We start from the raw sequence: 27769 nt of genomic DNA, 5'->3' as shown, positions 1-27769 counted from the left end.
GTAATGGTTCAATTAGTTTGATGATGTGGAGCATATTAACCCATCATAGTCTAGTTCTACTTCAGACCAGATTCTTGTGAGCCACACCCACTTATCAGTGTTTCTGTCTGTAGGCATACATGGAACCTTACCCATTTGCCAATGGGTATACACGAATCCATGTTTGTTGCTGTCTGCAATCTTACTTGTAGCCACTCCCACTATAGTATCTACGCGTTGAGCTGGATCCTCGAAAAACATTAATAATTCATGGTTGCAATTACACACGATCTTGAACGTTAGCTCACTTATAGTACAGCTTGATCTGCTAAAAAATCGCTTTTGATCAAATGTCTGACGTAATATTTACAGCCAATCAAAAATTTTGCCATACATTTCCTATGGGAAGCCATAAAAGTACAGTGTTCATTACAGCAGAACTTTCCCAAACTTGTTATGGAGTCAAACCATACATGTCTGTTGTTGACACCTTTGCTGTCACCATTAATCTGGTGGTCGGCTGAAATGTTAACTCTCTTGAGAAAAAATCCACTGTTAATTTTTAGTTGTTTTCATGATCCAGCTCAACTTGTACACACTATAATCAAGTACAAACTCGAGTATTACAGCAGGCAGCCACACTCACTTGTGTTGATTAATCAGTAAGATGTGTAAGTATCCATACTTGGCTTGATCTCCTATGGAACAAATTTTAATATTTAGTGGTTTGGTGAAAATCTGCCAATTCGACAAAGTTTATCACCATAAGTTGTTGTAATAAAGCTAGGGGATGGGGGGGGGGGGGGGGGGGGCAATAGCTAATCCATGGGGGCCTGTGCCCCCCCCTTCCTAGATTAACCCCTGGGTATGATGATTACTAATTTATTATGAGTTGCGTTACATTGGGAGTCCTTACACTTTTTGAAGCGTATGGGACAAAGATTTTGCACTATCCCAAATTATACCTATGAGAAGATGGTTTAATAGCTACCAGTGTATTGCAGTGGTCTTGTGAAAATCAAGATGATATGCTATGATGTGGCTGAGAAATCAGTGTTGACTGGTAGTGATATCTTTAGACCAATGTTTCATCACGGAAATAGACATTGCTATGATTATCACTAGGCAATTATTTATCCATTTCTAGTGGGTTTAGTAGCCGTTTAGCTGCCTAGTGGTCCTCTCTATTTTTAACAGGGACAATACCTTGCTTCAGGAAAGATACACACTTTGGAAATGTAATGCAAACCTTTTCCTACCTGAGTAGACTTTCTACATGCTGGAAACAAATACACTAGAGTTTTCTGCCATGGTAAATGTTGAATCGTTCCATTTTGCAACACAAACTGTATGCACCATCAGGGGTGGATTTAGGATTTACAAGAGGGGGGGAGAGAGAGAGAGGAGGCTAACTCAAGGTACTAATCTCTCATGTGAAAGTGTGCAAAGCATGTTGGAACTGGCATGCCACCCCCCCCCCAAGGAAATTTTTGAAAAATCGATGCTACTACAATACTGCAATTTAGAGAAATTTTCACATACATGCTTATTTGTCTATAAATATTTTATGTATTGTCCTTTAGATTAGGTATAGTTCTGCAGCATTTGTTAATGAAAAGTTTGGATAGGTTCAGACAACCAACATCCTCTCACAATTGTACTTGAATTAAGTATTGCCATGCCTAATGACTGTGCATGTAGAAGAATCAGTTATTAATGAAGGCCTTTATAATAGACCAATGGACTTCATTGTATATTAGACACATCTTAAGGTGTAGACAGATATGGATAAATTCTGTAACAGAACTAATCATTGTGTATCTGCTGATTGTTCTATTAGAGTATCTTGACTCCAATGTTGATCCCAGTGATCCGGGCCCAACCTTTAGCACAATTCCAGTGATATAATGTCATGAAAAGGTGGTTTAATGAGTATTAATAATTAGTGGTCATTATAACTATGTTAAATAATCTTCAACATATTGATCAAGTAAAGTATAAAAGAGAAGGGGGGAGGGCCCATAGCCCTAGATCCACCCCTGACTATGATGCTTCTAACAATTAATTTAGTTCTCATACTAAAAATAAGTGGAGGCTGTCATGAAGGTTTCTTACCTCATTCACTCCCATACATCTTTAAGGATATTTCGAATGTTGTGCAATCGCAATTCTGAACCGCTTGTGTGAAAATGGTGGTCATTGAATGGAGCAGATGGATTACACAATATTTATTGAAAGAGAGGAAGTGTAATAATTGCATGTTAATTGCCATTTGTATTTTAGCAGCTGTTTAGTGTCCAAGGGTAATTGTTTACTACATCTAAGCACAACACATCCTGCTGAAAATTATGCAACAAGCTTTGTTACTGCCAACCAAATTAAGCTTTATTATAGCTGTGACTTGAAATGACAAAGCTTGTTATAGCCACAAAAAAGGACAAAACTGAAGCTTGTGATGGTTAGTCATGGTAGTAATGACAACCATGCAAATGTCCAAGATGTAAAACTAGGCATCAGTCTATATATTACAGATGGGTTAACAGGTAGTTTTACTGGTAGACTACATGTTGTAGTTGTGAGTACAGCCTTTTGCAACAGTGTTTAAGTAGCTGTATTGTAATAAACCCATCGAGGAGTAGTTTGGCTGCTTTTCATCTCACAATTCAGTTGGCAAGCATTCTTGCTATATAGTGTTTTTTTGGCTGATGGATAGTCTCACAAGCAAAACAACAATACAGCCACTAGTTGAATCACTGATTTAGTTGCATCACTTTGAAGCAATGCCATATTTACTATAGCAGTGACAACAGATGACCTTAGAATTTCACCTTAAATTTAAGTATTTTGGTAACCATATTAGTGTGTTAACATCAAAGAAAACTATTCATGCTGCTTTCTCAGTAATAGTTAGAGACCTACCATGAGGATCTTCTTGATTTTAAAAACCCGAGGCATACCATTTTCTAACTACTTTTCCAGTCCATGTGAATTTTCAGTGAACTTATATCTGTTGTGTACCTGTAGGTAGGCCAATACCAGTAACTTACAATATTATTGTGTTTTGAGCACCTGTGTTAAACCACATTGAACAAAACTACATCATTTTCTACTTGTGTTTACTGTCCTACTGGAAGTGGATGAAATCACATCTTGTGTAAACTACAGTTGTACCACATATCCCACATGTGATACGCTGTATATATAGTACAGTGTGGAATTGTGACAATTCTGGCCAAATTGTGTTTTTGATGATGAATGCATGAAACTTTATGGTCAGGTTCTTGGAAAGATTTTGGGCCATTGCAGATGACCAGATTTTACTTTTGGTGATCTTTGCAGCCATGTTTGTGAATAATTTAACTATTAATGGTTGATACAAAATAAAAATCTCACGCTAAGAAACTGTTTGGTTTTGTTTCAAGTCATTAGCATGTTTCACAATAAAAGTTATGGATTACCTGGCCACATATTTGTATTACTAGGCTTGTTTTCAGTACTTTGCCATTGATTTAGAATAGTATGACTGGTAGACTACACTCCATCAAGAATATTCCTGTTTGTCACAATATGGACATGATTTTTAACAAATCAAACATAATGTTGGATGTATAGTGAAATCCTTTCTTACTTAGAAAAAAAACACATTTATCTATCTACATAGTCATACATACTTAGATGCTGTCAGTATAGTTTTTGAAATAGTTAGGCATGTCCAGCTCTGTTAGCTATATTAGTAGCGCAAAACCAATTTATGATGAAAACTCTAGGCTGCATACTATTATAGCTGTGTGTAGTTTGAGGTCTCTACAGTGTACTTATCTCAAAGGTGTCGTGATTTCAAAAGTAACACTGAATTTCTGAATTACACCATTCTAAAGTGGAACTTGAATTGCATAGAATTCCTTGATTTTCACTATTGTTTATGTGTTTCGGGATATACTTTCATGGGCCTACATATACCTGGTTCTCATTTTTATGTGTTCACAGTTTCAGTTTTCACTGTAGTACAGTAGAAACTGTATAACAGTCACCTTTGGGTCAGAATATTTGCCTTTATGTACATACGTACAAGTGGACAGTAAAAGAGCTGTTTAATACAGAAGCTTCAACAAAAAGGTCTTAAGCAATAAAGCCAGATAGCATTCATTGAAAGGCAGGAAGTATGATAATTGTGAGCTTATTGAAAGTGTCAGTGATGGTGCCAGATTACTGGCTGAACAAGCTATATACTAAATGTTCATTGTAAAGGAATATGGCTGCTATTGTGAGGGTGTATACATACAGTGATTCTTTGGTGAATTCTTTGCTGGCCATTATATGCATTAGACAATTAGCCATTACAGGATGCACACGTTAGCTTAATTCGGGGAACCATTAACACATACTCTTGTTTGATTTGATATCTTGTAGCACTGTTGGTAGAGCTGTTTCAGAATGGCCAAAGGTTCAATCCCCAAGTGAGATTTCTGTCCTTTGAATTGCAAGTCTTTACCATTCTAGTCATATTACTTTACATATATTGTAGTGTCCCTATTGAAAAATTTTAATGTCCCAAAATATCAGAATTGCTATTTCCATAGCCAATATATTAATTGCTGTCGTATATCAGAGTAAATATAATAAAAGCTGAATACAAGCTATAATTTGGATAGTAATTATGCATGTGTATATAGGAGCTCAGTTCCATTATCTGACCACTAGTGACAGTTCAGTTACAAAACACATAAATGAAATAAATTCTTATATACGAAATACAGAGTTTGCAAAATACAAACTTATACAGCTGGAGTATAGCTCTACACTGGAGTGAGCCCTATACTGGCAGTGATAGGTGGACCATGGTGCTGTTTCATCATGGTACAGAGACTGTACATTATAATAAAGTACTTTCAATGAGCTAATTAAGTCTGTTTTGGGTGTAGAGCTGCATGGGCGACGGTATGTATCGTAGGAGAAGGTATTTTAATGATACCGTTACAGGGCCAGATGATTACCACCATACTGTCTAGAGTTAGTTAGATGACAAATGATTCATATCATCATCCTGCCATTACCAATGTGAAGATACTTTGCCAATGTAAAAGATTACCTTCTAATTGAATTTTAGCATGTTTCACCAACCTTCTATCACCCTTTCTAAGAGAAAATTTACTTTATTCAATAAGCTTTTAAAAATACAATCCATACCATATCGTATGTATTTGTACTGTGATATTTTCTATAATACTGTACTGGCTTTGACAAATCTCATACCACCCAGCCAGCTCTATTTGGATGTTACACACAGGAGAATATTGGAAACTTTTTTAAAGTATAGAAATAAAAAGTAGTAAAACAAGGGAGTTGCCTACATACCATGACTGAACTAGGAATTAAATGTCCGCTAGTGTATCTGCAGATGTATCATGTATTATTTTGTAGTTCTATGATCCTAATCAAAAATTCCTTATGTTGCCTTGTTTAGTTTTTCATGACTGGTGAACATACCACATCAGAAGAAGGAGTGGTGCTATAGATATACATAACATTAATTTTGCATTTGAATGCACATCCCACTATCAATTACTCAGTGGCCATTTTGCTTTGTTTTCAACTAACACACAGCATTACAAATCAAGAACAGTTTGAGAAGTGTCTGCATTCAATCCAGCACTACAAAAAACACGACAATGTGCTACTGTGAATCAACACCTTTGCTGCCAAATGAAAAGAAGTGGGACACAAAGGAAGATAAAGGTAAGTCCATGAAGCATGTATTGTATGAGCTGTGCTATGTTGAAAGATCTGTCGGGCTGAATCAATATCTAGTGAAACAAAACCAAGCTTGTAGCCTTTACCATTATTGATTTTGTCTGAAAACATAATTATGTAATTAAGTATGTAGGTAAGTCAGTCAGTCAGTCAGCAGACAATTGCCACTAAAAATGTGAAATCTTGTTTGATGTGTGTTGTTGCACTTTTGGTGACATGAACACAGCCAGCATGAACACATTGTGAGCTAGAAGAGTTCATATACTGTATGTAAACTCAATAATGTGAAGGCCTTTCATAAAGTGTTTTGCTGACTGGGATACTGGTAGCATGTTTTGTATGTTGTGCTGACAATTAAGGTAAGCAGTTTAGCTGTATATCTGCAGTCACTGGACTAGTTCAGTGTACTGAACTACTGAAGTCAATATCTATTTCTTTTCCAAAAAAAGTATGTAGCTAATATTGCAACTTATGTAACAGTGCAGTGTCTTGACTAGGGTATAAAACAAACAACATGTCAGTAAGTTTACAAATATTATAGTGAGAGTAGCTAGGTGGCATACTCTGCATTTAGTTTTCACCCGTCAGATCAAGTGGTACAATGACATCTTTGGATGAACAGTCAGACACCTAATATTATGAGTTAGGAGACAAGATGCTTGTCTAAGCAGTATTATATGGTACGGTAGAACTGTGTATTAGAGATCATGCGTGGAGATTTGCACTTTCTTGCAAGAAAAAAGTTAACTAGTAACCAACCTCACAATACCTTCATGGTGCCTTGGCAGCAGTGTTGTAAATGGGCCGGGTCATCGATATCTGGATTATCCTGGTCACTCAGGTAAAATTTTGTCCGGGTCAAGTGGGTCTTATTCACTTTGTTGATTATTTGGGTCTGACCCAGATGGGATCACATGATCGTATACTATTTGCAAGTTCGATTTTATTGATGCAAATTCAATGCATATACTGAAGAAACTTACGTGGAGCCACATCCATTACTTGTGAAAGTGTTTTGGCTATGTGGAGCCACACCCACTTAGTGGGATTTGAGTGCTGCTACTTATAGGTAACTAGTCTAGTGTCAAGAAAGCCAGCACACTTATGGTTGCTGTGGCTGGCTGTCTGTAGACTTGCATTGAACTACGCCCATTTTCGATTGTTGACAACATCTGAACATACTCTTTGGTACTTACTCATATCTTTCAGATGATCAGAGGAGCTTGAGACTTGGAGACCTTTAAAATCTAACTCTTGGCATACGCCTCTGTTTTAATTAACCTGGGTCAGATCTGGGTTTCGTGATTACTACTTGGGTCAGTGGGTCTAGCAGTACTGACCCACTTACAGCGCTGCTTGGCAATGTTGTTTAGGTAGAATAAAATGAAGCTCAAAAGTGGCCAAAAAAGCTTCTGATAAGTTGCTCTACAGATTTTTTAAAAATTTAATTTTCTACTGCCTGCCTGATGCCTTCAGATAAGCATAACTCATGTAATAACAGCTAAGGCTATAGGCAGTGTATCATTTCTTCTTGCTGATGGCTTAAGGTGTGTGTAGTATCTAGTGCATGATACGTAGTTTCCTTACTTTTGTAATGGAAATAATCCATATTTTCTGTAGTAACCAGATTGATTGCAGAGGCACTTTTCATAACATTCTTCATTTTTAATGTTGTGTACAGGCTGAACATAGCTGAAAATGGCTAAGTGTGGTGCGGTTCTTTCTTTTGATGTAGTATGCATTGGATCACCAGTCATATTTTGTTGTGTTACAAACAAGTAGAAAGAAAAATTAGGAAGTTCAATTAGAGACCATAGTCATAAAAAGTAGTGAAACAAGGGAGGTCACCTCCACCTGCAGTTATACTAGTGAAGATTTTAATCCCTAACTCAGTCATGGGTATAGACTTAAGATCCCTAATGTTTCCTGCTACTTATATCTCAGTTTAATGTAATTATCAATTCGAGGTAGAAGCCCTACACTTTTCTGTGTGTGTAGATTATTTTTATATAATTTTGGTACTAGTGTAGCTATATACGTAGCTGCATTAAACCTACTGTGTACCGCATTTAGTGTTTGAGTTCAATCACTTTGGCTCCCCTTATATTGTCATGCTTTAGCATTTGTCTAAGCACACAAGTCTCAGGTAGAACTATATGATAATGTTGAATAACAACTAGTACTGGCTTATGTCCATTAAGGGATGAAATTTTATAGTTTCTTCTGTCTGCTTTTTGTGAGATCACACCAACCTCAGCACCAACACTTTTTAAAGACTTCATGTTTAGCCATTGTCAGGGCAAGATGTACATAATTGAAGCTGCGTCTGTTAACAGAATACAGTTACTAGTATTCTACTTCAGTCAACTGGGTAATGTGGTATAATATATACCCATTATATGTTTTCTAAATGTCCCAGCCTTATAATTTCATATGGATGATATCCGCAATGACCAAAAAATTGTCATAGCATAATGTCATAATTGGAAAAACTTTGCAGGACTTCTGAGCAGAAATTAATTTTGTTCATAGTTTTTTACAGCTGGAACTAAGAAATAATTAAGGTAAGATCAAGAGTACACCGTAAAGTCGGGTTGTTAAGCGCATGCGCTTATATTTTTCAGAGAAACTTTTTTGTAAAAATCATACTATCTGTTAGGCGCATACGCTTAATAAATAATTATGGTGAGTGTAACGCGGAATCACTATGTTGTAATAGAATAGTTAATAGTTTGTGCTGGTCACCACGCCAGTATGTAAGGATGATTGACTCCATTTCTGGGTCAGGTGAAATCCTTCGTGATGAACGAGATTATCACTATCCAGATGGTTGATTTGCTGTGTACTTAGCGAAGAGAGACCTCAAGGGAGGCGTACGCGCTTGAGGAGACATTAATTTTTCAGTACTTTCAGCATTTCTTGCTGTGTGTAGCTCTATCATCGCATTTTGCTTAATTACAAGAAATGTGCATGCGCTTAACAAATAATATGCGCTTAATAGACACATGCGCTTAACAACCGGACTCTACGGTAACATATACATATATGGGGGAGAGTGTCTAACTTGAAATGCATCAAACACCCTGGGTAAAGTAACAGCTTAGTGTTTTGTGAGAACAAAGGCTTTGCCCTCATCAACATAAACCGATCAACACTGAGTTCTCTATTTCCAATGAAGGTGCATGATGATTTGATGAAAGGTGAACTTTACCCAGGGTTTTTGTACAGGCCATACTGAAAGTTAGATACTCTCTCCATATAAATATTATGTACTCTTGGTAAGATGTAGTAAACATTTTGGCACAAGGGACTCACTAGATGAAAGCAAACAAATTTCTTCAAGCATGCACAGATATACACAATGTATTGCAATACAGTATATATGCTGCACCTTCACCTTGTTTGATTCTATCAATGTTATCATAGCAGACCACTACCTCACACAATACCTATACCTGTACACAGTCCCCTCATTGTGGTGGCCATTTTGTTTTGTGACATCAAGAAGGACAATGTAATTGCAACACCACAAATCCAGTGCAGGTGTTCTTCATTGTAAACATTGTAAAGATAGTAACTGCTAAAAATAGATACATTATATTCCAGTGAAAGTCAACTTCAAACAAAGTGATAATATCATATCACACACCTAGGGTGGCCAGTACAAAGTAAAATAACAAACCATTAAAATGAAAGAGAAATAAGACTATGCCATCATAAGAACAAAGGAACCTTTAAAAGGTATTCATATCCTATTCTAACCATATGATTGGTTGAATGGTATACTGTCTGCTGACTGGTTGATGTATAATTTACAAAGTCTTTCAGTTATAGGAAGTTCAAGGAAAGATGAGATCACTTTTTACTTGGGCCTGTAAACAAGTACAAAAAGATAATATGTATTAGTGGGGAAATTCAACATTAGTTAGACCATCATTAAGAGTAATTGGTTAATTTTTGGGTAATATTTTCGGGAAAGAAAGTCCAAACCTTCATCCTATGTAGCTGAATTTTCTAACTGATCCCTTCAGCTAATGCTACAGGATTTACTTCATCACCTTTTGACAATAGCCAGAGAAGTGTCTTTTCATTAACTGTAGCAATTACATGCATCCTGGACTTACCTCTTTTAATTATTAAGGTTTTACAGCACAAGTGCTTTAGGAATTGTAAGACACTGGTCTAGCATGCAGCCTGTTTATTGAAAAGGTGGATAAAGGAGAAAAATCCATGGCTGGATCTCGGCAGCCTTGAGCTTGCAGCCATCCAATTAATGCTCAAACATCTACAGGAGTCTGTCATGTAGACTTTCTCCTTGTCAATTTCATGTGTATGAACTCTAGAGAGTGGAACCAAATGGACATTAGTTAGTTTATTTTAATACAACTTTTTTACAACGAAAGGTCTGTACGTAGGACACCTGCATGGTCCTACAGCCTGTTTAAAGCTCTTTGTCCTCCTTTTTACCATGTAGGTGTTGATTTGTGTTAACATGCAATGCAGCTGGCTGTCACAAAAATTGTCTATAATTTCCATAGCGAGTGGATTGATTTCAGAGATGCTTCTTGTATTGTTCAATTGTTTAATGCTGTATAACAGGTGGAACATGCCTGAATGTGACTTCACTTCTCAGTATGTTTACTTTTTGGACTATAACACTGAATTATAGCCAGTACTTCTAACTGGAGATAGTGATTATTATAACACTGAGTAGAGCGGAAAGCATGATTAGAGATCAGCAAAAAGCTTGTGAAGCCATAGGAAATAGTAGCATGCCTCCTTACTATGTGTAGTCATTGCTGTTGCGTGTAAATGAATAAAATTATGAGTAAGCTGCACAGTTCGTCACTGCATGCGTTTAACAAGATCATTATTGCAGGTCTTGATACAAAATTGCTGGTTTTTCAAGTGAACTTTGGTTGTTTGACAACAAGTAGCAAATAAGCTATATTTGGGCAGAAATCAATTTTCTATACTTGCTTCTGTTTGGTAATGTTTGGCAAATTTAAAAGTTGAGAGTCTAATACAGCACCAGATGAACGTGAATACTGTATTTGTATGCCTTTAGACACCCCCAAGTGCTGTTTTTTTCTTTTCTTTTTTTTCCGTACGCACAAGCATAGGTAGTGCTTTAAGTATTATTTTGTACTTCCTGATCATATTGTTTGAGCAATTTTCTTGAGTACCCAATTTTCTGTGATCACACTATCAGTAAGTTGTCATTGCTGAGGGTGGCATGGTATAGTGTAGCTAACTACACCAGTGGTGGTGTTTGTTTGATTTTGCCTGATAAGTATGTGATTTGCCGGATCAGTTTTGCTGGTGAAGTTGATATAGCCACCATACCTGAATTTTTCATACATGCATTATGTATAGTGTTTTACATGTTATATGACATGACGGAGTGTCTAACAATACTATAACGGCACATCATTCACACCACAGATTTATTTGTCTGCTTGTTTGTACCACATGCTGCTTCAAACCTTGGACTGACAACAAGTACACATACAGTTAGTCCCAGCTATATCGGATGGGACCAAGTACACTTGAAAAGTTATAAAATATTCACAACTGAATATCCTTGAAGTTATAGGTATACAGAACACATGTGCTAGGAGCTGATTTGTGTCAAGCTTGTTTGCTATGCTGCGTTATTGTTTTCTGAACGGTAAACAGTCCAACTTTAGCAATCCTTATCTTTAGGAAGCTAAGTGCAACAGTAGTCCAACTGTCCATGGTATTGGAATCCCGTGTTGGGACCTCAGTATCTATATGCTACCCCTCTACAAGCCACTACTGCATGGAGTAGAGGTCTCAAATCAACTGAATAGCCCAAGCATGCAGACATTTAGGAAACAGACTGAAACAGAACAGAAGTCAATTTAAGCAGTGGACAAATGTAGGAAAGTTTTATCATCAATCCAACATTGGTGGACTCATGATCTTTGTGCATATTTTTGGTAATCATACAGTCACCACATTTTCTCCTGGCCTGCATGGTACTTTCCAAGGTAATTTTCTCCATACACAAGCAATTGCCTTTTCCTGATATTACAGGCATAGCCTCACTTCATTAGCCAGTGTGTGTAACACTGAACCCTTATATTCTCAAAGGTTAATTGTGTATATACCTGTAATTACAATGCAAAAATAACTTGGGTTTGTATTAACACATTGAACAAGTCACTAATGCATGTCCACTATAATTTTACAATAGCTGCAGAACCTCAGTATATAATATAATGTATATTATGTATATGTACCTTGTAATGTTGTATTGATTATGTATTGCATTAACTGACACCTAGGGTCTGAATTTTCCTGAGGGATATAGTTGTATACTATAGCCAACAAATGGCAATAATATACTAAAGTTGCATTCAACTAAGTGAAAACCAAAACTCGATGTATTATCAGAGATGAAAACTGGTATACATATCAATGAGCCTTACAACCTTTACTGTAGCTATAGTTGAAACTTCCAGAGTTCTAACAGGATGTTGTCAGTTAGCTTCCCATGGCTGGTGGTACTAAATTTGCATGTAGGTGGGGTTCATCATCATTATGAACTAGCATAAATGGGAGAGGTGTAAAGTTGTATGTGTTGCATACATATTGAACCTGCTAGACCTGCTTCCTGCAAGTATGCAACAGTACTTGCTGCAGCTTTCTGTATTTCTTGGCTAACTAGATGGATTGTATTCCCTTTATTGTCCCCATCATGGCTGTCATATGTTGGACAGCTGAACTAAATGTACTATAGCTGGGAATTAATGTCAAGTTGTATGACTATACAGTGAGCCACACTCTTCATTGTACTACTATAAAGCACGGTGCTCACAAAATATAATATACAATCGTTGTTATTGTTAAAGAAGCAGGTTGGATTGTGCTATATACAACTTGGAAGAGTACTGTGGAAAAGGTTGATTACTGAAGAGAATTGGCGATTAAGTGTGTAGGTGAAAATCAACATTGCGGTGTAGTTTTCCGACAAGTATGTTAAAATTGAAAATTTGGGCGTGGCTGCACCATGTAGTGGTGGGTGTGACTAGCTCAACATTGGTAGTAATCATGGGAGCGATGAATAAATTGGTCTACAATCGGTAGCTAGCCATTGCCGGTGAAGGAAAATTTCGTGTTGCTGGATGATTCCGTTTTTAGACATCACGTTTTGGAAGTGTTTGCAAATCCTTTTTTTTTGGCTACATTGCTTACCCCCTAAAATGTTGCCCCTCAAAATACTGATAGGTTATACAGCACTCAGATGATTGGTTCGGAATACCGATAAGTAGACGGCCTAGTCAGTATCTATCAGCGTAGACCAGTCTCAACTGATAGAAGTGGCCTGGGTCATAAAAAATATATACCTTAGGCCACTCCAAATAAATTCTCTGTTTCCCGTCCACCACCCGCATCTGGTTACTGTCAGCTCTAAATATTCCATTTTTCTGTATTCTTCCATTATTTTCTGGTTATTCTAACATACTGATAGGCTCAGTAAAAGCTATATTGAAACAGTGTCAGCAGTGCTATCAAGTCAGCACAAACTTCACGTTTGAGTTATTTTTGCAACTTACAAAGGAAGGAACAAGCTTAAGCATGCTTTTATATGCATCCTTTTTGGCTGTGCCAGGCAAATAATGGCTTGAAAAGCTAGCCAATCTTATTTATAATGAAATAATGGAAATGGACCGCCGCGCCTGCATGCAAATATGCCTGAGTCCAGGACGGGAAACAGAGAATTTATTTGGAGTGGCCTTACCTTATATTATCTATGTCTGGGTGCACTTCCAGGAGATACTGCTCATGCAGTCTGTTTTCGTCCGCTGTTTTGAGTACCAGAAAAGATTAAAGAAGTACCTCATGCTAAATACCTAGGAGTTACTATAGACCAACACCTAACGTGGAATGAGCATATAAGACAGTATGCAATGATGAATTGTCTAACAATGTTAAGAGCTTTCTCCCATGAAATTTAAAACCATGCCCCGTCAATATTAAGTCACCTGTTACCGACCAAAGTATGGTAAGGTCAGTCAATTCTTGACTACGCATCGACCATTTGGTCACCATACACGCAAAAAAACAAACATTCAAACCCTAGAGTCTGTGCAAAGGAGGTCTGCTAGATTTGTATTCAACGATTACTCACCTTATAACAGTGTATCCAACATGCTTACTTAACTTGGCCGGAGTCCTCTTGCTGATAGACGAAATGAACGTAGATTAATAGCTAATGCTATTCAAAATAATTCATCATATTGTAGATATTAATGCTGACGATTTACTCCCACCTCGCCCTTGTATCCACTCTACACGCGGACACTCAAAGAGATTCTTACAGTTACCAGCAAGAACTAATGCCTACTCAAACTCTTTTCTTCCAAGCAGTATTAAGCTATGGAACTCTTTACCAGATGATGTTGTAATTGTTACAGACCTCAATCATTTCAAACAAGGAATAACAGGACTGTTATCTTAATTCTTAATTTTTGTAATGTAACTACTTTGTGCATATATGCTCCCCCGGGAGGCCTGCACAGTAATAAAAATTAATTTATAAATTGACCAGGGGAATTCAGACACGTACAAGATCACGTGGTACGCAGCTGAGTGACCCTTAACGTGCATTGCACGGTGCGATGATAGCCTAACGAGATTAAGACGAGACTGTAAGGTACATTGTTTTTTGCATTTACTGTACTCTGAGTGACCGCTGGCAATCACTAGTTTAGAGAATGAGGACTGGTTGGTAGTTCTTTATTATAGCAACTGAATTATAAATGGACGATGAACGATTCAAGGGCAACCCTAACTCTAAACACCGGCTTTGCTATCTTCCGAGGACAAAAAAGAAATTTTCGTGGGCTACAAAATTTCGCGGGTGTAATACCCGACATTTACAACCCATGTGCAAAGTTGTTGTTTCGAACACTACCGGTGATGTTCCTAGATTACGGGCTTTTACAATTGTTTTAGCGTGTGAACACCGCTGCTGTGTTGATCAGTAGTGTGTGTAGCTGGCGATAGTGAAATACAGCATTATTATCTTTAATTCTTTTTGTAGTGCGTTGTCTGCAGACTCATTGGTTCTGTTGTTGACTTTGTGGACGGAGTGCTAGAAGATATCTATTATTTTAAAGACTTATTTTCCTCATCGATCACATATTTTGAGAGATAACTGAGACAAGTACTACTGATTGATGGCAACTGGGCGGAAATCAACCGCCCGTGCTGGATACGACGCTAATTTTGAAAGAATATTTAATCAAAATAATCCCCAGCCTTTGAGGGAATCAGAAGTAGAGAGTTTTCATTGTTTCACATGTCGGCTGTTGTTAAGGCAGCTGTCCTGCTGTGCCTGCTGTGGCAGTCGTTGCTGACGCGGTTGTGTCGACAATATCAGAAGGTAAGCAGTTACATATAGCTACAAGGGGGTGGCACTCCTATATACCCTGTACTCCGATCTTCCTCCTTGGTCAAAGTCAAAAAATAAGCCTTGACCCTTGACTTACGCTAAAATCCGAGCTTGACTCTTGGCCAAATTCTTGCATCTTTCCGTAAAATGTTGCAACTCTAAAAGTATCAATTGTGGTATACACTTTACAAGCGAAGTTTATCTTTTGACCTACTGCAAATTTCTTGCTTGACTTGACTTTCCTTTTGACTGAGGACGAAGATTTGAGTACAGAATATATTGGAGAGCCACCCCCTTGTAGCTAGCTATATATTGTACACATTTGTATATCTTGCACCATGTATTGTCTAAATAGTGACAGCTATTCTTGAACTTTCAATATAATAAATCCTATATTCGCAGTTAGGTTGTTCTTGGTTCATGATTTATTTACTGAGATTTTTCACACCCATGTATGTAGACAAGTATAGCACGATGTAGTTATAGAAATTAAGTTGCAATCTGGATATGCATTGTGTCTGAATGGTTGTTATATAGAGCTGATTAAGGTTCAAAAACTGATGTCATGTTCACTGATAAACCAACCACCTGGTTATTGCAGTGGCTATAGTATAAACCACACTTTAGTGAAACCGCTTTGTGTCAAAATGGGCTCTTGGACAAGCCCTGTACCATTTTCTGCATAATTGTCCCAGCATTAAAACCTGAGAAGACTGTCTTTTTCCCTGTGTTTGGGATTTCAAGATTGGGAATTAATTTAGTGCTAAAGTTTATTTATTGAAAATGATCCCACTCCATGTGTACAATGACTATAGCTAGCTGAAATTTGTGTGGTTACTATGTTTTGAAATGTGGGTGTTTACTGAGTTTTATGTCCACCATGCAAAAACATGTTTTCTCGTCCTTGTGTAGCTGTAAACAACCTAATCTTAAGGGAGGTACAGTTAGTTTAGTCTCATGTTCAGCCGGGCTTGCACTTACAATGTTCAGGTTTCTTGCATGGGCCTTGGGCTCTGGAGGTGCGATCCAGCCATAATATTGGCTGGCCAATCACAATCTATAAGTTGTGTAATTGCGTGAATGTATTGGAAGTAGATGAAAAGGCAGAGAATTTAAAGAGAAAATTTTGACCTAGTTTATTTAAGATACATTGTGTTTTCCAATCTCACCTTATAAGACTGAAGAATTGTGACTCAACATTTCACTAGAATGAAACGCTACCCTCTCCCAGTACTAGTAAAGGAAGAGACTTGCATCTAGTAAGCATCCTGTTCTGAGTTTTACTTTATTCCTAGCCATTTTAGCTTTTAGCATGGTTTTTAAACCAGGCACTCACCCACAGCCGGCCAAAGGCTGGTTGGTTTACGGAAATTGTTTTCGTAAAAGTGTGTGTGTGTACCTATCTACATATCTACCTATGTTTGTCCGTATGCACCCACATGAGCAATATGTTAAATAATGGTAAAAGCAGCTTTTACGTAAGAAGTAGTAGCGAAATGAAGTGTGCATTAAACTTCTGCACAGGTGAACTTTGCTCTGAGGTGGTTTCTTTTCGGCGGACTGAAATACGGGTGTGGCAACTTTCCTCAGACTACCTTCCCTTGAGGTTTTCAGGCATTTAACAACTGAAAAACAATGGTGCAGGCCTCGTACACTACCAGGAATAGCCTATCGCTTCAAGCTGAAAGGGGGCGTATCCCTTACATATGCAAACGAAAGTGAAGAGCAGCTTTGAGGCTTTGTCAAGATAATTTGTGGGAAAAAACACGTTAGTCACACTATAAAACAGTTTAGAAGATAGTTCTGTGCGTAATATGTTGGTAAAAGCGGTTTGTTTACCAAACGCTTCCTAGCAGTGCATAGCAATGTAATTGAATGAATTACGAAAATTTCATGAAGTACGAAATACGAGAGTTGGAAAATAATATTATTTTATAACCCAAAACTACCCTATTGTAAAATAGTAATACATAGTTGGTTAATTCATAGTAGCATATACTGTCTATAGTTAATTCCAGATGAGTTAGCTAGCTGCATGGCGCCTGGTTTTTAGAAGTAGCACATCAACTTGTTCATGTTTTTACGACTATACAACTCCTTGATTCTGATCGGCCAGCCAATATTTAGCTGGATCGCACTTCCAGACCCAAGAGACTTGAGCATTGTCACCAGACTGTGTTTGCACATTATCGTGAGCCCTGCTGGGCACAAGACTACAGTTAGTCAACCGATTGATGTATTGTATATTCTAATTAATACACATACAATATTTTCTGGTGCAGACAAAGTATGTTTTAGTAGAGGAGGTCATATCATGTCAAGCCCACGTCCACTATGAAACGCTAGTTACATTAAATACCAGATTTAAATTTTATTTTCTGACTGGGATACTGTTAGCATGCTTTATATGTTGTGCTGACAGTTAAATTTAGTGTCAAATGGCATGGCAAATCACTGTTACTGTTGGCATGAAAACTGTAACTGCCATACAACACTTGTGTTTTAACCCAAGCCCTTTTTGCATCATCAGCACAATCCATCCTGACCCCATGTATGCTTTATTGTATTATCAACACTTTTACTTGTTCTTTTGCACCTTGTGTTGACTATTGAGTAGATGCTCTGTTGCATCCTTAACACTACATATTCTCCCAAGTGAGCACTATGGGTTCCCTTTGTTCAGTCCCTTGGGCCTGTTACTCACAAACATGGCTTTTTGTTTTTTGTTTTGGGGGTGGTAGCCTATGCTGGCTTTTGGTTAATCTGACTACTCCTGCAGCTACTGTGGCCTTTTATCTTTTTACTTTCCCTGTTCAACTTTCATTTTCAAACCCAGTGACTTCATAACCTGCAGCAGTTTTGTTCATATCACTGGTAGGGGCCACCTTCGCTACATTCTTCTTTTGCTGTGCCAAATAATCCTCCCCTGTAGTGTGAAATTGAGTTAAGCCTCATTCCTTTGCTTCTTAAACTAACACATGTAGCTCTTTCAGCTCATCTTTGCCATCATTTCCACCTGGCTTACTTCTATGCTACATTGAACTGCAACTTGTCCTGAGAAGCTGGCCTTCTATAGTGGCAGTTATAGCATTCATGAGCTGGTCTCCATCTAACAACATAGTTGCTGTTAAGTAGAGTAACTCATGGAAAAGTATCCCACTTGGTCTAAGCACATGTGAGTATATAGACTGAAATTATTTAACTTTATCAATCCCATGTCACCTGAAGAGTCTCATGTGACTTCATGGTCCATTAAGTATATACACACTAATGGAAATTTTGTTACAAATTGTGCATGTCAGGGCTCAACCCAGAATATTAACCTAGAGAGGGTAAAGTAAGTCGCTTCAGATTCTAGGGGGGTCTGGGGGCAGCTCCCACAGGAAAATTTAGGTGTAAATATACTCAATTTTGGTGAAACTTTACTGCATTGAATATTGACCATTTGATTATACAACTTAAACCTTTCCATTTCTCAAGGCTTTAGATTTAGATATAAACCTGGGGGGGGGGGGCAATTGCTAACCCAGCCCTCCCCCCCCCCCCCCCCCCAGATTAACCCCCTGCATGTACACATGTGGTAATGTCACATGACAGATTTGCTATTATGTCTTTGTTTGTATTAAAGTGTTTCTGTAAGGAGATACCAAATGGAGTGCTGTATTGCATTAGAAAGAAGTACTGTAAATGCGAGTTATAGCTCCATAATGATACTTTGTTGTCTGAGCATTCTGGGCAGTCTTACAATAAGACACTTCACTGGATGAAGTGCAAGTTTACTTTTTCTTTACTCAGCAATAACTGTCTAAGGGGATCTAGGTCATCTTACCATCTGACTCGGTTGTTGACCTAGAGAGTCACTTAAACTTGACTGATTAATTATTGTCTTGTTTTGTTAAATATTTGTTTGTGTTAGTGCCAAAAGAAACCACATCCACAGGAGAGATCAGTTATCTACAGAACAAAATCATTTTACAATAGCAGTCATTCTTCTCCATCTACAAAATACTAAACATAGCATACAGTAGCACAAATACAATTCTATGCAGTTCAACTTGCTCACCATGATAGTCTAACCACCCTGTAGAGGTAGTTTTGTCTGTTGGCAGTGTTGTAAGCTTTAATGTAGCATCATAGATGTTCTCTTCCTTGCCTGTGCCCACACTGGTTATTTTGCAAGCTGCATGGCACATTGTAATTCATGAACTTCATGCTTGCAATAATTAGAATAATTTCATTTACATGGTAGTACCTACTGTACTACCCTAAAGTGAGTAATCTGAATGCAAAATTGCAATGAGAGTATCATAAACAGTACTAGATGTGAAAATTTTTCATGTGGTTTCATCCAAGTCAATTTTTGTACTTTAAATTTTTATAATGACTTTATGGCTGCTGCTGTGTAAACAACAACTCGATAATAAAATTCCTTGTTCTATAATGAGTATTTTGATATATAATTTATAGATGGTTTGTAAGTTATAGCAGATTAAATAGCGGTAGATTGGAGCCTCTACAAAATTAGCAGCTTGTAAAGGAGATGTGTCCCCTATGTTATGGCATTCCTTTATTTAAGGATAAAAAGGATTATTTTTACAAACCTTGATAAACACAAACTGTAAAATACTTTTGAGAGATGAAGATACTTCTACACGTAATTTGTAGTTTGTTCCAATTGTACTTTCTGAGTGTTGCCACTGATGAATTGCAAATATGTGACCGGGCCTGTAATAATCATGGCATATGGGCACAAACAACATGTCATACAACAGGTAATAATTCAGTAGTAGAGTAGAATATTTGCAATCTGTAACTTTTATACTAAATGTTTTTATCACAAGGGCTTAAAATTTTGTCATCATAGCATGATGGCATAGAAAGATATGAAAGATTGAGGAAAAAAAGGCAAATTTTGAAACACATTTGCTTTCATAGGCCTGTAACTTATCAAGCAAATCAAGAGGTGAAATAACTTGTTCATTTTGGCAAGCCTGCATTTACCACAATCTGTTAGGTTTGCATTTTGCACATCAGTGGTGTTTTGCATTTCTCTTGTACTACTGTATAGTTCAATAAGATGTTGTACAGTGTGTGTGTTAAGTCTCGTGTGTTTACTTACTACATATCTGTGTTTCTGTTTCGTTTCTATCTTTCAACTTTCTTCTATAGTTCTATCAGCTTTCTGAGAAGTAAAGTTGAGTACAGTGGTTAATGTTTTACTACTGTTGTGATAGTCAGTAGTGTTACTGGCTGCATAAGTAGGTTGTGTGATTTGCTGATTGATTGCTAGATGAATGATGAATCTCTTGTGATCAAAACTAGAGCCAAAATGGGCTAAAAATACATCAGTATTTATTGTCCACATGAAGGCTAGTTACACTCTGGTTGGGTGGCCCTAGCCTTATTCCTCTCTCAGGTCTAATGCACCTTGGGATTCTCCAAAAGGCTTATTTTATTGAGGCTCACATTTGCCATGTTGTAATCTCCTGTCTGTTCTTGCTTTTAGCACTACCCATTGGGGGAAGACACTCTGTATGTGATGGTCATGACTCTCAGGAAGGGTAAGAGTCGTTAGAATCATGAAACCTTTATCACATTCTGAATTTATCACCAGAAAATATCACTTTATCACATAATAGAAGTCTAAGTAAGGACTTCAACCAGAGCTGGAGTGGAACAAACAGAACAAAAATCACCTACACAGTAATGTACATTACTGATCCATCACTTTCAAACCATCACTACTGAGTACAAGAAATCATTCAGAAAAACTAGCCCAACAGTTATAAAAAGCTTTTGTAATTTACCTGTTAGAATGCCTAGAAGCAATTCTACAGTTAGTCTCGTGCCCAGCCAGGCTGGTGCTAATGTGCAAACACCGTCTGGTGACAATGATTGAGTTTCTTGGGCCCGGAAGTGAAGAGTTGCATGAATATATTGGAAGTAGATAAAAGGCAGACAATTTAAAGCCATTTATCAGAAGTTACTCACCTACTGTAGGCTGTTCAAGATGTTCGTTGTCAAGTTGTGTTTCTGACTTTACCTTATGAACCATGACTTGACGTTTCATCACAAATGAAATGCTATCCTCTACTAATATGATAATGAAGAGAATGCATCTAGTAAACAGCCTATTCTGAATTTTACTTTATTCCTTGCCAGTTTTTCACTGCTTTTAAGCAATTACGCAACTCCTCAATTCTGATTGGCCAGCTCAGCTGAATCGCACTTCCAGCCCAAACAACTCAAGCATTGTCACCAGACAGCGTTTGTGCAATAGTGCAAGCCTGACTGGGCATGAGACTATTCTACAGCAGAGGAAGTTGGACGCGCTCTAAGCGCCACTTAAATATATTGCTATTCTCTTTGGTATTTCACGTGACCCTCAATAGTCATAGTACAAATCTGAAAAACGATGGGGTTGACTGGGGTTGATTAGATGTTTGAATGGTGCTTCACGTAAGCTTCAAGGTGATGTACTTTGTTTTGTAAAAGCGTTTGGTGATTGGGGTGAAATGAATAAGTTTCGGTTTGGTGTGTAGAACTTCTCCAAAATTGTCACGTACATATTCTATTATCAGAACAATGATACTTTACCAAATTAAACTGAGATCGATGTATAAACCTGTTCAATAAAATGAGTTTCGCATAATTTGTTTTAGGGGCACTTAAATCGCGTCCAACCTCCTCTGATTCTACACTCATATGGTAGGTATTAAATGGAACCTTTCTACTGAGTATTAAATAGAAGCTTAAGCAATGTTTTTTTTGAATGTAGGGAATAGCTTTTGCTACCCCATCTACATAATTTTATTAATACAGTATGTGCAGGTACGCAGTACTTGTATAGATGTGCATGCCTACATATGTCTGTATCTTCATTTATTTAGTCTCTTTAATAATAGTTATAACCCTTTACAGCTGGCGGGATGATATAAAACGTGGAATAGAATTGAGTGGAATGGTAGTACAGTGGAATCTCGATTATCCAAACTAATTGGGGGGAAAGGATGTTCAGATAATTGAAAGTACGTAAGATCGAGCATCCATACATTTATATACTGAGCTTTGCTCAACTACTCTAATAAAGCATACACTTTTGACAAAATACCCTAATTGAGCATTCAATTTGGTGTTCGGATAATCGAGAGTTCAGTTAATCGGTGTTCGGATAATCGAGGTTCCATTGTAGTTGGTTATGCCTTCAGTCACTAAAATTGACTATGTACAATGGGTCCTTCGGCAAGTGACAATGCACTATGGTGTTTGTGCAAAGGACATCTGCTATGTAGATTTACTTTGAACAGCTACTCACTATGACCCGGCTTGTTAGAGGTCTCAGTAAAAATATACTGTAAGGTTTCTACTTTTATTTTCTACCCCTGTCCCTGTTAGTCTCCTAGAGCTGATGAAATAAATATGCCTATAGTTGACTCCACAAACCACACTGGCAGAGGAGGAAAGGGGTAGAAAATGAAAAGGGTCCTCGTACAATGTGGAAAAGTTCATCAAAAAATTTTTACTGAGGCTTTAAACAGGCTAGGCAGGAAAAGATTGCTCCAGTTGCCACCTACTGCTTTTAGATGGCCCTGCACACTGGTAGCACACTAGTCTATGGTGAGTATTTCAGAGTAAATCTACATAGTGAATATCCTTTACACAGATTCTAGAGTACTGAGTGCATTGTCATTTCCTGAAGGACAATCAATTTAGTGACTGAGCACTCCCAAACAGATGTTTGCTCTATAGGCCTTTCATGAACATGATTAAGCATAGCCAATTTATTAGTCAAAATCTTTTATCAGCTTCCATTCCACATTCCATGTTTTACAACATCCCACAACTGATTGTTGGTGTAGTAGCTAAAGTGTGGTGCTGCCCATGTACTATGACTATATTTGGTCTTCATTAAAAATAGAACTGTCTGACGATGTTCTGTTGCAGTGTACAAAATGGACTTTTGTTTATTTTATTGCAGCCGGCATGGAAAAGTGTTCCGACGTCCAAAGTGTAATGAAGAGGTTGGAGATGGAAGCAATCAGGTAAAACAATGTAGCTGTATGTATGAGCTGTTTGTAACTACAGTATTTACACAGATACATACAGTAGCTTTTCTATTGGAGATTTAAACTGGTGACCTCATGCTTGTAGGTCACTTGCTCTGCCACTGCAATATTTTTCAATCCACAAAATTACAGCAGTTAGAGGCTTCATTTAAAAACAGTAGTCAAAAATGTTTTGCTTGACACAAAACCTACTCCAACATAATGTAGCAGTTGGCAAGCTAATGATCTGACGTCAAAATAGAACATATACAAACAAGTCTCAACTTCATATTGTGTATCTAAAAACCAGGCACCCATGCAGTTAGTACTCCCTTAATTTTAGCTAATTAGGTAGTCCGTTGTTTTACACCCATATGGTCCATTGCGAAAGATATTCAACTCATTTCATCCATTTTTTAAGCTGGCACAAATAAACTACCTCAGTGTGAAAGTTTACCTAACTGGAAGGTAAATAGTGGCTCTGTATAGCCTTCATTTCAATTTCAGGAAAAAACCAAACCTGGCATGTGCCCACACCACACACCTTGGTTTGTGGATTACTCTGTTAAAGTATGGAAGTAGTACTTTATCAAATGAGCCATTGGACTCTCTAAACTTTCTATGAATCTCTTTTGAGGCCATAGTAGTCATTCCTAAAAATCTGTTTCTATACTTTTAAAGATAATATTATTACAAGCTACTACAATAATTTTTGGGAAGCTGTAGGAGAATCGATTTTATTGCTAAAATCACAGTGTTTTCAAACCACAGCATAATTTGCACATACTTTAGAGGATTTCACTCAGATTTGCACTAAACAGAAGTTGAACTAAAGCATGTGTTATTCATCAGGTAGAGAACAGTTTCTGTGTTGGTTTTACAGCTTCACATACAGTAAAACACATCATTTTATTCATGGAAGCCATAGGACTTAACCCCTTTAAAAGTTTGGGGACTGAGAATGTTGGCAAGCTAATCAAATTACACATTCCCTTGGTGTCCATGGTAATACATTCATAAACCTCATAACTGTATTCATTTGGTGATGGGTACAAGTACTGAAATTCATTGTCATTAGTGGTATTGTGGTAGTCATTGTGTGTCACACAATGTTATAGTTGATTAATGTCATTATCCAACCAATGTTAGTAAAATTTACCAATCACTTGGACTGACCAAAAGTGACCTGATTATATCAAGTTGTCCTGATTTTCCAGGTCAGTGTATAGATACCCTAAGGCATGTCCACACAACAAAAATAATGCGAATTGAATGCATACTGATTTGAATTACTCACTCCACATGGAATGTGCATTAAAGAGATTCAAATTGAAAGTGGATTGCACAAATCCACCTCCATAGGTGGTGTGAATGTGAATTGGCTGGTGAATTAGGATTTGCTATGCAATGCTAGTTAGCACGTGAGGGATTGACACATTTCCAAGTGACTTTTCGCTTGGTGTACAAAAGCACAAGGACATGTCATAGCAATCACGCACCATCAGCAGTCTTTCGTACTCTACTCATAGAAATCCTTGCATTATAAACACAAAAATAATTGTTCAAAGAATATATTCCCTTCGTTCTATCGTTAAACTCACTGTTCTCTCAGTTGGTGCAACTGAGTTGTTTTCTCAACCATTTAATTATCCTTTTACCACACCAGTAAATTCAATAATGTACGTGGACATGTTCAATTTGGCTTGCCCGAATTCCTTTTGCATCCAGTTCCTAATTTGAATTTGTGTGGACATGCTTTTAGGACCATTAACAAGTGTCAGGATTATACAGGTGTCCATATTTTCAAGTGTCCTGATTAACGGTCAGTGTAGTGTAATGAACTTTAATTCACTCGGCTTATGTTTGTCCACTCAATGTTAGTGGTAGCGTTCATGAGTGATTATATACATACAGTGTATTGAGTGTATTTACTGTACATTAAAATATTTAGCCTAGCAATTCTGTGAAGGATGGATGACTTCTGGATGTGCTGCATCAACTTGTTATGTATTTTGTCCGACAATTTGTTCTGGTTCATGCATTGCTAGTTATCTTGTGAACTTTTATTTTTAACAGAAAAACTATGCATTTCCTGATGCAAGTTGTACCAATGATATGAAGTACCTTGAAACTGAGTGTAGTACTAAACCAAAGCCTTGTGATTGGAGAGGAAAATTGTTACAGTTAGAGGTATGTAACTGTGTAACTATAGGTATACTGATGATACCTATGACATTAGATCATCAGTTCATAATACAAATAATAAAAAATGCTATTCTTTATAGATACAGTGTATAGCCCTAGAGTAGTGTTTTCAGAAGTTTCTGGTATCTTGACGCTGTGTACTAAAAGGAGGTGCTGATCTCAGCTGGTGCAGGCTTTTAAATTTGTATTTCTAGAGAAGACATTGCCATGTTTAACTTTGCAATGCCCAGTTTTACATGCAAATCTAGCAATATTTTTGAAATCACTGTTACCCATGTATTCTATTGTAGCAACACCCATTTTTGCACTACAATAAATCTTAAATGAATGAACATTGTTTTTCCAAAGAAATGCACTTATCTGTTCGGTGTTGATCACAAGCCTGTATTATAGTAACAAGAGTACATAATAATAGAAGAGGGAGGAGAGTGTCTAACTGCTATAGATTCGCCAAACACACAGGCTCAGACGTTACGCAATCATCTATAGCCACCAAAGGTGACAAACGGCGCTGCTATCTCGATTATAGGCGCTGCCCTCTGAAGTAGGCTTCAGCATTATACTGCTTCAATCAACAGATATTAACAGTCTTCTGTTCACAAAAAGGTATTGATATATGGCTAGCTGTTCTATGGATTGAAGTAGGAGGGTTTGAGCGCTGTGTGTTTGTACAGCCTATATTGAGAGTTAGACACTCTCCTCCCTCTTCTATTATTATGTACTCTTGATAGTAACAATGATATCAAAAACAATTGTAATAATTAAAATTTTTGTGGTAGGTGGTAACCAGAAAGCCACACTTTATACAAACAATGGTTGTTGACACTTACGTGCTAAAAGGGTACATTATCAAAATGATCTGAAGTGGAGTGGAGCATGTTAAGTAGAATTTTTTTAAAGTTTTTTTTTTGCGAATTATACACCATTTCCAACATCACGCAGCAATTATAATTGTGTTTGTTTGTACTTCTAAGCATGTTTAAAAAATGTATTGCTTAATATTTCTATTTAATGCCACTATGTGGCATGTTGTGCTTTTAAAAATCCAGTTTAATCCTGATGTAGAATTACTTCCTTATCCTTCTACAAAGTAAAATATTGTACTTAGTATTCTCATGGTGCAGTTTGTATCCGAGAAGGTAGTCAAGCATCCAATGTATCCAAGCATTTAGTAACAGCGAGTCAGGTTTTTTAAAGCAACCCTAATTTGACCAGTATTTGTAGCAATTTATGTCTTTCTCTTTCAGTAAATTCTTGAGGCTCATGATCACTAGGGAGTCCATGAACCTATGCAAACAAATTACATGTATTCACAAGCATTTGTAATATTTGTACAGTATGTACCACTTGTTGTTCACAGATACCTTTGGCTGAATGTGGTAACGTAGTAATTCAATGTACTCTCAACTGTGGGGCAACCGCAGCATCTCAAGATTGATTGTTTATTAAGAATTATTGAGTGTCATTACTGCTTGATGAAGATACAAGTGGCCAAGATACAGGTTGTTATTTATTGTAATATATTGTCTTTGTGTATGAATGCAAGTTGGAAAATTTTTATGTTGATTTGATTAATAGAAACAAAACAGTTATACATATGACAAGTACACAGTTTTAGCACAGTTGGGATATAACACTTCTTATTGTTTTACTATGATTTAATATTGTACACTACTCCAGCTTGTTTCAGTACTTTTTATTGATGTGCTATGGTCCCTACTCTAGTTGAAAATTACAAATTTTTCAGTGTACTTGTTTGTTAACTTGTTTGTAAATAATTATTATTATGACTGGTGAACCCATGCATACCGCATGGCACTGTGCGCCCCAGCTATATCAATTATCGTCTGAAAAGTGAAGTATTTTACGCTTCATTGTCAGCTATGTTCAACCTGTTACATAGCATCTCTGATCTAGAACTGTTCAAAAAGCACCTCTGTAATTTATGCATACCAAAAGTAGTCTGGCACCGCTGACCCTATAAGTGCCTAAATAGGGTCAGCAGTGCCAGACTATACCAGAAAAAAGGTGCTACACATGCCCCAGTTCCATCAATTATCATCTGAAAAGTGAAGTATCCGTTATGCTTTGTTGTTAGTGTGTTCAACCCGTTACCCAGCAGTACGAATTGAGAACTGTTTGAAAAAGTGCCTCTGCAGTCAAAGCAGCCACTACGAAAAGTACGGATGATTTCCGTTATGAAGAGAAGCCATCAACACTTTCCAAATCGACACTTTTCACTGTCAGTAAAGATGAATGGGACATAAAGGAGAACACTGGTAAGTCCATGAAGAATGCATTGTACATACTGCGGTATGCCAAAAGGCACCTGTCGGGCCGAAGCAACGTCAAACAGTGAAAAAAT

General features: G+C 37.3%; 1 protein-coding gene across 7 annotated transcripts in view; it reads left to right on the top strand.

Annotated features, from left to right (window-relative positions):
* Positions 1–14613: 14613 nt before the first annotated feature.
* The window catches only part of LOC136246766 (uncharacterized), a 306647-nt gene continuing 293491 nt past the window's right edge, over positions 14614–27769 (top strand). For 2 of the 7 annotated variants that reach the window (XR_010696824.1, XR_010696823.1), the window contains exons 1-4: positions 14620–15145; positions 23133–23196; positions 25276–25389; positions 26765–26906. Coding sequence is in view for 1 of the 7 variants with exons in the window: in XM_066038333.1 (XP_065894405.1) it covers positions 15062–15145; positions 20661–20715; positions 20769–20801; positions 23133–23196; positions 25276–25318 (279 nt within the window). In the remaining 6 variants the exon portion in view is untranslated. Of the gene's footprint in view, positions 15146–20660; positions 20716–20768; positions 20802–23132; positions 23197–25275; positions 25390–26764; positions 26907–27769 lie in introns of all 7 variants that reach the window. The other 5 variants (XM_066038333.1, XR_010696819.1, XR_010696817.1 and 2 more) reach the window with 5 other exon arrangements.

This window comes from Dysidea avara, chromosome 2, assembly GCF_963678975.1.
Source record: "Dysidea avara chromosome 2, odDysAvar1.4, whole genome shotgun sequence".
Classification (NCBI taxonomy): Eukaryota; Metazoa; Porifera; class Demospongiae; order Dictyoceratida; family Dysideidae; genus Dysidea; species Dysidea avara.
Note: the sequence above shows the minus strand (reverse complement) of the source record. Positions and strands in the feature narration are given on the sequence as shown.